This window comes from Lepidothrix coronata, unplaced genomic scaffold, assembly GCF_001604755.1.
Source record: "Lepidothrix coronata isolate B3197 unplaced genomic scaffold, Lepidothrix_coronata-1.0 Scaffold86, whole genome shotgun sequence".
NCBI classification, from domain to species: domain Eukaryota; kingdom Metazoa; phylum Chordata; class Aves; order Passeriformes; family Pipridae; genus Lepidothrix; species Lepidothrix coronata.
In genome coordinates this window covers 581,667-594,811 of record NW_016690266.1, presented here as the reverse complement: position 1 = coordinate 594,811, position 13,145 = coordinate 581,667, and the positions used below count along the sequence as shown (strand labels likewise).

Below are 13,145 nucleotides of genomic sequence, written 5' to 3'. Positions count from 1 at the left end.
GTGGGCAAATGTCCGAAACCTTCATTTTCTACCTCCACGAGACTTCTGAGAAAAAAAGGCATCATGCATGGAAACACCTGGATGTGATTTTATCTGACAGACTTGCTGGCTTAAAGACCTCCAAGCCAAATGACAGAGTGATCAAAACTGAATCAGTTTCCTGTGTGACATGTTAAAAAGAATAAAGCTCAAAGAGATTTATAGGGAAAGGAAGAAACTTGGTCAATTAAGGGTGACTGGTTAGGTAGAATGGCTCTGGAAAATCACATTTTTTCTGGCTTTATCTTCTATAGCTACAGCTGAGTTTTGATGGTAGCAATGGTGACAGTGTACAATAGGAAGCAGCAAGAGCAGCTGATTTCCCAGGACTCCTGCAAGTTTGCAGCTCCGACAGTTAAGAACAATCATCCCTTACCTTATACACTGAATGACTGTGATAAAGGATTCAGGAAGAGGGAGTAAAATCAAACCACTTTTTTATGAAGTATAACTGTCCTTTATTGAAGTAAGAAACAGTAGGCTCCCACATGCCATCTCTCTCCCTTATTTTGCCATTCTCCCAGCATTTAGCATTCCATGCATGGCAGACATGACCATTATCTTTGATTAACTACAGTTACTCTACATCCCTATGGGGCTTCTGCTTCCTTGCCTTTGGGAGCAGTGGATTTTTATTGGGTAGGCTTCATAGAAAGTGATCTTAGATAATCTTACAAAAACATTTTACATGTCACTTCATTTAGTTTCTAATCTTTTGTCTACAATCCAAAAGAATTTGTTTCTAACTTCTTGAAAGACACAGAATTTACTTATTTTCTATTTTCTAAAAAATCTGTCACTGAAACTTCTGGCTTTGTTGTGGATCATATTCTTTACCTCCCATGGATTCTTACTTGTATGACTCCTCCACGATTAAAAACAAACAATCAAAAAAGCACAAGCATCTGAACCAATCTATTAGAACAAGTTTTCTGTCCCAGAAAGCAAGGAAGCTGAAGCACAGGGACAGGCATCGTGTAGGCAGATCTCAGAGAAGTTCACACACACAGTTCACACAAAGCACCGGATTGTCTCGTTCACAACATACTCTTGTAGCAGTCCTTAAGCCTCTGCTGAGTTCAGCTTGCCAAATCAGGCTGAGTACTGCCAGATTTTTTTAAACGTAGGTGCCTAGAGGTAAAATGTTTGCCAAAGAATAAAACCATAAAATCCTTCTTATTTCAAAAGTGCAGATTGAGAGGGAAAGAACTGCTCTTGCTTTGCACTCTTTCCAGACATTTAAGAAGGTTAAAGCACTTCACAAGTAACATTCACTTCTGGGCTTTATGCAGTGATTAATCTGAATTACGATATTCCTTTTCCAAACACAAAATGCAAGGATACAAAAATCCTGATTCATATGATGTATTAGAAAATAGGATCCTACTGCTGAAAAGCAGAGTAAAAGTATCAAACAAACTTCCTATCAAAATGAATCAAGTCTTTCACTTAAGAGCACATACCAAAGGGGTTTTTTTAACATCCAAGTTGCTACCTTAAACTTTCAAGTGCACTCTGAAAAGGAAAATTCCAGTATGGTTTATCATGTTCCCTTTTTATACAAAATAATTCCAAGTAGAACTGGCTGGAAACAAGAGTTCCATTTCATGACTGGTTTCAAGGCTCTCATATTTGGATTCTTTCCCAGAGGACTCTTGCAAAACTAGTTTCTTTCTCCCCTCACTCCTCTCTCTCTTTCTGTTGGGCATGTCTGCACCCTGAAATGTGGCACAGGGAACAGGTACTCAGGTCTGTGGAGAAGCCAGCACATCTGGTCAGTCAATAAAGTCCAGTTGCAGAAAGGTTAACAAGCTTAGGAGTCTAGAACAACCAGACTTCATCCAGACCTGAGGTCTGACTGCCTGGCTCGAGGATCTGTAACTCATGACTCTGCAGTGCTCGTTTCTGAGCTGGTGCAATGACAAAGACCTACCACAGCAAGTTGTCTTGCCCTCCCCTCTCCATCCACTTTGGAGTCAATCACAAACTCCATCCTGCAGTTGTGAAAATTTCTGAATGAAACTTGAAATTTAGCTTCATTTCCTCCATGAGTTTCAGTCTCAAAGAAGCAGCAGTTAACATATAATCCTGAATCCAATAATTACCAAAACTTTTGAAACAATTCCGGTCTGGAGAAACAGGTATTGCTCATAGTTATGTTAAAAGCTGATGTATTTAATATGTATTGAGCTATTTTCATTTGAAATATATTTTGTGGGGGTTGGTTTTTTTTCTTGTTTTTGCTTTGGGTGTGTTTTTTGGTCCCCCCCCCCCATGTAAAATAGAGATCAAATTGTCCTGCTCACCTGAAGCCTGGACCTCCATGATGTACTGGTGTAAATCTTGCCCTTGCTGGATGACTTCAAAGGTCATGTTGTTCATGGCCAACTTGCGCTCAGTGTGACGCTGCAGTCGCTGCTCAGCCAGAGTGAGGTCTTCAGTATTGAAATCATTCATTTGCCTCAGCAGATCTTCATTCCAGGCATCTAACTCTGCTGTAACCTTCATGGGCAGAAGACAGACACCTTATTCGCTCAAGATCAATGAAATATCTTGAACTGTGTTTGGATCAGAAAGTACTTCACATTTCAACTCTGATCCAGAAACATTCAAACCACAGCCTCAATACACTCCAGATCCTGCCCACTTAATGGTCACACTTCACATTTTTCTTAAGCCAGGATCCATAACACGATTATCAGCCCAACAAGAATTTGGACACCTCCTCTTTCCCTTAAACTTTTCAAAGGGCACGGGAAGAGAAGACCCACTATATTTGCATGGATGGTAGAGAGAATGTTTCTGAATAAATTAAAACTTAAATGAAAAAATAATGCTTGCATAATTGCAAACCACATAATCCCCAAATGGCCTGAATGTTTCTACAAACATTTTGCAACACGCTATTTGTTACATATCACAGATGTAACACACAACACAGAAACATCACACTCGAGAGCCAGGAGATCCACCAGTAAATTCAGGAATGGTACCTGGCTGTAACCAAAGACCTATATAAGCTGCCAATAACTCATGGGAACATGTAAAATCTTCTGTTGCTTTCTCTGCTTCCTAATTGTGACACAAAGTCTGATAATTTTAGCAGTCCATTTATTGTACTTTCTGGTTTACCTCTTAGTCCACAAGCAGCCAATTGGTATCAAAGTCCTTCTCCCTTTTTGCCTCTACAATTAAAGCAAGATTCAGCAGCCAGCCAAACATCAGTCTCACCTCAACCTAGATTCTGCTACTGCAGGCTAAAAAGAGGGAATATTCTAGTGACTATGAATGAGAGATGGGGGAAAAGAGAAATGGGAATTACATCAAGCACATAGGTACTGTGCAGAATACAATTTTTAAAAGCATTTAAAATTATTAAATAAATGCCTCAATTTTGATTAATAGGTTAATTCCTCATACCTAGTTTTAACTCTTCTGAATCTAGCTATCTACATTCCCACTTGTGCATTATGATGCAGTGAAAAGTTCTGTTTCTCACTTAAAATGCTCTTCAGTGCCTGTGTGCAGTGAGACGCTTAACTTCCTAAGTAGCCAAGACTCAAAAATTTCCACTCAGTTTTCCTTTCCAGAAAACATATATTATATCCAATACAGGCTTAGGAAGATAAACCAAATAGATCAGTTCTCAGCCTTTCTCATGTTAGAATGGACAGTAGTACAGTTTTGTATTAGGAGTAAAAAAACCAGTTTTTATGCTCTTTTTTTTTTTGAGAGAAGTAGAAAAGCAGACTCAATCAAGAACCTGGGACCTCAGCTGCAGGGTGAAAGGCAGAGCATGGGTATCCTGAGGGGCTTCTATTTTTCTCGAGCTTGTTCCTTTGCCCATTCCACTCAATTACCTTTAAATAATAGCTATGTCTACACTGTCTTTGGCCCCATTCCTGATTCCAGCAGCCTCTGATTCATTCACATATCACAGCTGGAGTCCCCAGACAGTGCAGACTTACTGGTAGATTTAACAGTTATGAAGAAATGTTCAAAGTAGATGCTGGAGAAGAGTTTTACTAGATACATTTGCACTTAGAGACAAATGTTCAGCTAACAGTAATCAGAACCGAGGCGATCTTGACCTCGTTTCAAAAACTACAAACAGCAGAATGAATTTAGAATGAGAGCAGGTTCCTACGGTCATGACAGTAACACTTAAAGTTCAATGCAAAGCCCTTTCTGTTCTTTCTAATGGAAAAGCATGCAACACAAGCGAATCAGAACTTTATTTGTTATGAGCTATTAAAAATATTGTCTGTTTGAATTCACTGCATGGATTGTCAGGCTGCCAACACATAATTATTTGAAATTTTGCAAGGATTCACAAAGTACTTCCCAATTTCCTGTGACATTCTTATATATGTGCACTCAAGACATCTAAAACCATTTATAAGTGACAGTAACAGAAAAGATTAAAACAACCAAATAATGTGTTACATGAGTTTGCTCTGAGAGCCATGACTTTATGATTGAGAGTTTCTGAACAAAACAAAATCTCTCCATCCCATTTACTTCTATGGATGTCAAATCCAGGACAGAAAAATGCAAATCTTTTGTAGGGTTGAACTGTCAGGGGAGTTAATGACAGACGTAAGAAGGAATCAGCAGAAGTTCGACAAGTACGCTGAGATCCAGTACTTCCTGCGTAAACCTCTCCGCTGTGGTGCTGTTTTTCTTAGTAACTCATCCACTTGGCTGTGGAAGGGACACTGATCAGCATTGCTCTTATTGTTAAATCTACAATCATTTCCATTTGAGCATGGGGAGATGGCTGTTCCTGACTGCACTGGTTTTTGTCCCTCAGGCCTGTGTCCAAGACATGTCTGTAGCAGAGAAGCACCTACAAACACTCAGGAGAAGGTTTGCTCCCAGGTAACCAGTGCTGCTCATCCTCGTGACGGCAAGCAGCTCCCACCAGGCTCTGCACACAGAAGGAGATGCTCCTGAATATCTACCTGTCCCTTGTAGACAGTGGAGCAAAGAGGGGTTTTGCTCCATTATCAACACTTCCCAGATCAAATGAGTGGTTCCAAATAAAGAGGGAAGGACAGTACAAGCAGCGATGACACAAGCTGATAAATTATGCCAGATGGAAGGCCAGCCCATGGTGCTCTGTGTTACATTGTCAGGACTGGGAACAGAGGCTAAGCCTGCACCTGAGCGGCTCTGGACAGTTGGACAGGTCCAGCAAGGTTTGCTGCCCCAGTGCAAGCTCTACCAGGGCCAAGAGCACAGCCACCAGTGGAGGTTAGAAGTAAGGAAGGGGGGAAGTAGCCTTTGAGTGGGGGCTGATGAAGGAGTGCCAATCATCTCATGTGCTGGGTTAGGGGAAGAGAGGAAGGGATCAGGCACAGCAAGAGGTGGAACATCACTGAATCTCTCAGGCTAAGCATGCACAGGAAGGCTGGGTACATTGCTCTGAGTAACAGACTAACAGATGGCTAGAAGGGAATCTAAAGCACACTCAGGCAAAAAGCAATACCAGAGCTGTGATAACAACACAGGTTTCCTGAATCCCAATCTGGTGCCCTATCCCACAGACCATGCTGCTTTGCATATCTCATTAAGACATTTCCTTTTCTGTCTGTACAGCCAATGCCTCAAAATCCCAGCATTTTCTGTACTTCAAACTGGACCATTTGGAAATATTCCCAGAGTGTGAATTTACTGGTTTGACTTGGGTATAGGGAAAATGATTTGTTTTTCTTCAGGAAGAAGCAGTAATTAGGCAGCTCTGTTAACTACAGATGTATATTTTTCAACTCTAAAAAATGGATGCTTTCACAGATTGGTCAGGCCTTGATATCTATGATAAACTTTGGACTGCATCAAACAGAAGTGTCCTGAGCTGTGGTAAGACTGCACTGAGCCTGTGTCAGAATTATTTCATAAATGAAGCTCACTTGGCCATGAACTTGTTTTATTCCCTTTTGACACAGAAGAATGGCTGATCAGAGTTTACTCTGATTATCTGCTAGATTTTTGGTGGCAGGAACTGACAGCACTTATGTTTACTCACTTTACTTCCCAGTGTTTGTGATCCTAAATAGACCTCAGCAACCTCACATGCCGTGAGAGAAGAGAAGCCCTGATGTAATAGAAGTCCTGAACTCTGCTCTGGCTTGAGAAAGAAATTGTACCAAAGCAGAAGGGTCACATGTACAGCAACAGCAGCAGTGCACAGGTCTACACTAGTACAAGCAGCAGACTTATCCCCCCGTTCCCACACTGTTCCAAGGAAAGCTGCACACATATCAGTCACACTTCATCTGATTCCTTGGAAGAAGCCACGCTCCTTCTTTGGGGGTCATATAAGCTTGGGGCCAAGAAACAGGCCTTCCTTACTAAAGGAAAGTAAAATGACCCGAGAATACAAATGAAAGACATGACAAAGCAGTTGATTACAATGAGCCTAGGAAGCACATTTCTTCCTTCTTCACCTGAAACAGATGCTCCTGCTGCAATGATAATGGAAGGAGCAATGTTGGTAGTGAACCCAATCTAGTGTTGAGTTACCTGAGATATCCTTATCAGGGAAATGGAGGAAGCAGGTGAGCAAATACTGGTTTTGTGTCAGCTCCATGTTACTATCACAGAGCTATAATGGATATACAGACTATGTCAGCCAGGTCTGCTTTTCATGCAGACACAGCGACCACAGTCTAGACCACATTCTCTTTAGGCAGGAATCCTCCTAAAGCAGCAACTTAATATATCCAAAATCCCACTGTGGCAATACTGCTGCATTTGCTGCTTCCCATATTTATCATGTTGCAACACCAGCAGGAAATGTGACCAAATGGAGAGAGACATGTTCACCTTCAACCCTGGAGCAGAGTGAGAGGTATAGAGAAGAGGTACACAGGTGAAAACCAGTAAGAACAGGAGCAACCCAGGCATCTCATGCCTACATTGCAGCTTGCTTGTGAATTAGGCCAAAGAGCCTGCCGGAGCTGCTGCAGCTGCTGTGCAAGCAATTGCATGTCTCAAATAATTTCTTATCTAAATCCTTAGGTATATTTTTTTTTTTATGCTGCTGCTGAGATTTTCTACAAAATGGTGCTGCTGAGCCTTGAATGCTGCTTGCTTGGCCTTAATTCAGTGTTTGACACCCAAAGTCATCTTGTTTAATGCCAACCAGAAAATTTTGTTTGCCAATTGAAGGAGGTAGAGAGGGGAAATGAGGAATCCAGTGATAGAAAATAAATGCTATATGGCGAATGAATCACATAGGAACTGATATTCCAAAGTATGGGCTGAGGAAGGGCATATGAGGAGGAGGGGAAGAAAGTTCTCTCCTGGAAGCAGAAGCTATCAACACAGAGAGTGGGCTTGCAAGAAGGATCTGAAAAGGAGTAAAGATGCCTGGGAAGAACAAGCAAATGGAGGAGGCAGATTGCAAGAAAAATGATGGTGCAAGTAGGAAGAGAAGCAAAGGCAAGAAGAGTGGGTAAAACACAGAGATGAGACAGGACAGGAAGAACAGTCACACAGGCACAGTGCAGATCTGTATAGATGAGGGAATTTCTACCTCATTTCAAGAGGAAAAGAATTGGCAGCCTTACAGCCGGAATTAGCAGAGAATGAGGATGGATGACATAAGATGCTAGATACAATCCAGGAAGGAATCAAAAAAAAGGTAATTCTAACTCCTGGATGCAGAGGGAGCATCTGTGAGTGCAGAAAGAAAGGAGTTATAATGGAGTAGAGAAGACCAGATCTCTAAGGCACATACCAGAGATTGGGCACCAGGAATGCCAAGGGCAACAACACTTGGCTCTGCCTTGGTGTTCAGAGCAGGTTGAAGGAGCAGAGGTCTGGATGTGACAGTGTAACTGGATCTAGGAGCAGACTGATACCAAAGATATATGGTAGTGGAGCTGTAGGTAGGAAAGGGTAAATGAAACTGTCACTTCTGGAGATCATATAAGCAGAAAGTTTGCTGTTCCTCCTTCTCAGGCCTTGGTTTTGGCTGATGCTGTGCAGTATGGCAACGCTGTCACCCTTTTTTTTTGACAACAGACAGAGATGCCACACTGGCTTAGTAGGGACCTGAGCCACTGAAGTGTGAAAGGACTGTCACAGTGATGATTCTGCTCTGGTGCTTTTGACTCCTGAAACCCAAAAATATCAAGAGAAACAATGGAATTCCGCTCCAAAGGACAGGGTGCCCAGAACAGCTTAGAGTATTCCTTTCCTTAAAATGAAGTGACCTGCGATTTGAAAACTAGGAATAGATGGAAAAGAGAAACAAAAGCTCACTTAAGCATCAGACATTATAGGAGTCCACCTTATGAACAGGACAGGCTGAAATTCTTCTCACCGTTCTCTTTCTTTCGAATCTATCTCAAACCCTCTCTAACACTTATTTCTAACACAGAAGCTCACACCTGAGTGTCAGCTCTAAGTTGATGAGGGGGCTATAAAACATCTTGTACCTTATGTAGGCAGCTAATTCACTTGAAAAAGTCTGCTAGTGTTATAAACCTGGAATGGGAAACTCAAGTGAGTTGTAAATAACAGTGAAATAATCTACCGTGAAAGCTGGCTCTTGTTTCCTCCTAAACTCATGCTCAGGGATGGTTGTGAACAGCCAGAGGAGCCAGCAAGAGAAATCAAAGCTGAAAAATTCAATTAGCAGATGAAATAAAGTCAAAGAAATTGAATAGTGGAAAATTAGATATCCAGCAGGTGAAGATTTTAGTGATCATGGGGCTTTTTAAAATATAATAAACAGCATACAAGATCAAATTTATATTGTATAGTGGGAATCCCCTTAATCCCTTCCAGCACTATGTCTTGGTGTAGGAACCACGTCACTCTCAGACAGTGCAGAGGCTCTGTCTAGCATTGAACAGATCCCTACGAGTTGTAGGAAAAATCAACACACAAGAGATGGAGCTGAGTACTTCTTGGAAAGAGAGAGGGAAGTTTCTTTGGAGGTAACCAACAACTGTTGCTAGACAGGCATTGGCTGAGATCATTCCTGTTTTCAGTCACGGCATTTTATAGAGGCCTACAGGTGAATTTGATCATCTCTCTACAAAAGATAAGGAAAAAATGTGCAGAAAGACTCTGGATGACTAATTTTTTTAGGGGTTGCAACTCACTGCATTTTACCATTTGGCTCTTATGCATTTACTCAGCATTTTACTGTACACTAGCACTCATGCAAGTAATCATTAATAAGCCTTAAAATTACTATTTCTGAAGCAAGGGACAAAGTATACTTGACAGACCTTCATAAGGATATAACTCTGGAGCAAGACTGTGCTTTGTATGTATAACATTCTCAGTGGACTGCTGCTGATGTCTGCCAGCTATTGTTCCTTGAGCCTTACACCCCATCTCCTCACAGCGGATCAGCTACCACATTCACATTGCATAGAATCTCCTGAGTTACCTGGCTGGCTGCACAAACTCAGCTGAAGTCTGTATCATAGAGAAAGACCAACCATAAAATCCTGATGATCCCATCTTGCCTTGAAACGTGCAGTGACTTGGTTAAGGAATAAAACATACCAGGCACCAGAGTTAGACATGTTTCCGAAATAAAGAATGGGTTGTCATTTTATGGTGTTAAAACCTAAGGCAAAATAGCCTCCCATAGGGACAGCCAGGCTCTCTCATGTTTCTGTTGTGTCTGATTCCAGGTGTTGCCATAGTTTAGGTTTCATAATTTACCCCAAGAACCCAGTATGTAAATATCAGTCAATATAATGAGATTAAGGCAAGAAAGAGCAGGCAGCACATGCTTTGTGCCTGTGGGTTTGTATCCAAACTCATATCTGCCAAACCTGCCATGACTCAAGTACAACACAAAAGCTGCCTATGAGGTTTAGAAGACCTTTAAAAGTCCTAAATGAACACAGCTGGTCTGCCCTGTCACAAAAATAGGCAGGTGGCTTCTCTTAAAGTAAAATACTTTTTCTGAAGACAAAATGCAACAATAGCTGGCAGATTTCATTGAAGTACAAGAAAAGGTCCAATAATGCCTATATAGATGGAAGTAAGTGTTGCTTGTGCAGCAAACATTAATCCTGAAGTTTGTCTGGGCTCCAAACCTCTGTCAAGAAGAGAAGATTATAGAAAAGCTCACAAACCAGGAGGGCTACAAAGCAGATGGGTACAGTGCGAGTTTAGGAAGGAGTGCCAAAGGAAAGGGTTATGTGATCTATGGCACGAATTTTGATAGCTGGGGAGAACAGTCAGAGAAGGAAGGTTTCCAAAGAACAAATGACAGTCAGACACTTTCTAAATAAAACAAAAGGCAAATCACTCATTTGCCATTTGTGAGCTTTTAAAAATCCTAATATTTTCAGTTTGCATTGTTAATTAGAAAGGAGAGAGAGAGAGAGAGAGAGAGAGAGAGAGAGAGAGAGAGAGGGTAGCAGGGAAAATTAACAGATTAATCAAAACTGTTCAGTACCAGAACTGGATGGAATGAGACAACACAGGAGGTAACTATTTTCTAAGGCTGAGCTCTGGTGCACAGCCTTCTCTAAAGCTGTGGGGAGCAGATGGGCTCCCACTGCTGCATCCTTCTGGCTTCCACCAGAAATATGCAAGTCTCCCTCTCACCAGAGTTGCCAGAGAAGGGTCCTTGTCTTAAGGGATTCCCTGGAGCTCAAGAACGTGAGAACCCAGGGTGAGAACACAGATCTGAGGGGGGAAAATTGGAAACTCAGTGCTTGATAAAACAAAGGTGTTCAAGTCTGGGAGGAACAGGAGGGCCCACTTTTTGCAGACAGTTTGTGTGAGTGCAGGGAGGATTAACATGCTGCAGCAGGTAGAGGGCTTTCATTAAGGATGTGTTCAATATGGCATTGCTCTTTGGACAGATGGAAGGGGGCTTATCTAGACTAGAACAGGAGAAATTCATTTGACAATCAATCATACTGGTACACATTATTTCACGATTCTTAATCTATGTAGGATCTAGGCTATTATGGAAAATTAAAACCTAAATACATTTCCACTCATAGCTCAAGCTACTTGTCTTTAGTAGAAAAAACACTTAATTTCCTGATTTAAATTTCCTTGTCTTTTTCCCTCAACAGCTTGGAATAGTCAACCGTCAGCAATACTACATGCTTTTTAATTACAGTGATGAAAAAAATCTTTTTGTTTCTCCACAATGGCATGAGATAATTCTGTTAATTCTTATAACAGTTTCCTACTGAATTGGAATCTTTATTAAAAAGCTGAGGCAACTGACTGCAATCTACTTTCTATGGATCATTACTGTGTCAGTTTGAGTCAATTCAGCTGTTCCTTGAAAAGCATAGCATACATGTCTCATATAATATTTTATTTCAAAATGCCTTTGTTTTTATTACCCATCAAACTGCCTTTATTGTTTAAGCACTAAATGAACTTACAAAATTTAAGATACTGACCTGGATATATTTTTCATTGTGTTTTCAGCTATAAATTGTCATAATTATTCTAAAATAAAAATACTTTGTTCAGAAAGAGGGAGCTTTCTAAATAAAATCTTCTGCCCATAGACTCTCTATGAAACATGTTCTCAGATTTCCCTGTAATATTAATCTTGCAGAGGGAATTCAGATGTTCATATGATAAAAAATAGCAAATCTGCAGTGACGACCAAGTGGTGATTTTCTTTAAAATCCTTTCTAGCTAATCTGATTTTAGAAGACTCTGAAACACATTTCAATTTTAAATATTTTAATGTATCACAACCACTCCATTCTATGAATACACAGAAGTAAGATTCATGCAGAAACAAAATCAGAGGTATCCACACAGTCTTCCCATTCTGGCATAACATATGGAAGGGACTAGTGTAAGTCACATGATCTCCTGATGCCTCAGCTGCCCCATCAGTAAAGTCTTGTGGGGTGGTAACTGTCTGTGAGATCTTTGACTGGAAGACTATTTACAAAGAAACAGAATTTGAGAGCAGTGATTTATTTTAATTCTGGTTTTTTAAGGTCTTTACTTTGATGAACATAATTCCAGGTTCAGACCTAGACTTTGTAGTTAAACAGGCTGAGATCCTAAAAAATAACTCACGTGGGTTCACCATATACTCTCTACAGACACATTTGGGTGTTTCAGAAGCACATACTGCTTCTTTTTTTTTCTTTATTTTTGAAATCTTCTATTAAAATATAGGAGATACTACTCTTATGGCAAAGTATGTTATCTGACATGAAATACACACATACATTTATACTTATATACACATACAAAGGATACTGTCTCTCAGTATCAAGGAGGCTGCATATAACTGGCAAGTAAATGAAACTATTCTAATTTACATAATTAACAAGCACTGTAGGACAGACTTTATTACAATACCTAACTGTGCAGTCTCAATAGAAAAGCTCAGATACTCCTCACTGATTTCTATCTCTGGCATCCAGTCACAGAACAGGACACCTTTCAGGAAACAGGACACCTCTGTTTCCAGCCTTTTATTTCACTATAATTCATCATGCCATGTCTTAAACACAGAATACAACAAGGCACTCTAAGGCTCCCATTACTTACCAGTACCCACCTTGAGATTACCTATAGATTTACACAAAATGCCTTCAGGAATGTATCATCATAAAACACAAAGGTGCTCCATGAACTGAGCAAGCACCAGTGGGATACAGCAGGAAGAACACAACCCAGAAAGGACACAAATGCTGACATGAGTCTTTCATAGATTTTGTGGGCACAAGTTAATTTACATGCTGTTCCTTCTCTCTCATGTCCTATCAGAATTACAGCAAGTAATTACTGAGATTGGCTGTAGTCTCTTCAAAGTTTCTCAGTCCAAGAATACCTCAATTATTAGTGTTTTGATAAGTTTTCCATCCAGTGCTTTTGATTTCAAGACAGAACTGAAAGACCTTTTTTTACATAAGGACATGAAAAATGCACTTTAACTTACCCCTCTAATTTTTTTCCTTTTTAAATAAATCCACTGTAATGCTTAAGAAGCCCACCTTTTAAATATCCCTTCCTTTTACGCATTACATGGTTTTTTCATTCTGTGGTTTAAAGACAAGCATGTATCTGTTTGTATCTGAAGAGACGAATCTCACTCAGAAGTGACACATAATTTTCAAATCCCTGAC

General features: G+C 40.4%; 1 protein-coding gene across 14 annotated transcripts in view; it reads right to left on the bottom strand.

Moving 5' to 3' along the window:
- KALRN (kalirin, RhoGEF kinase) overlaps positions 1-13,145 on the bottom strand; it is a 515,157-nt gene that overhangs the window by 182,234 nt on the left and 319,778 nt on the right. For all 14 annotated transcript variants that reach the window (XR_001875782.1, XR_001875783.1, XM_017820865.1 and 11 more), the window contains exon 14: positions 2,346-2,541. Coding sequence is in view for 12 of the 14 variants with exons in the window: in XM_017820865.1 (XP_017676354.1) it covers positions 2,346-2,541 (196 nt within the window). In the remaining 2 variants the exon portion in view is untranslated. The remainder of the gene's footprint in view (positions 1-2,345; positions 2,542-13,145) is intronic.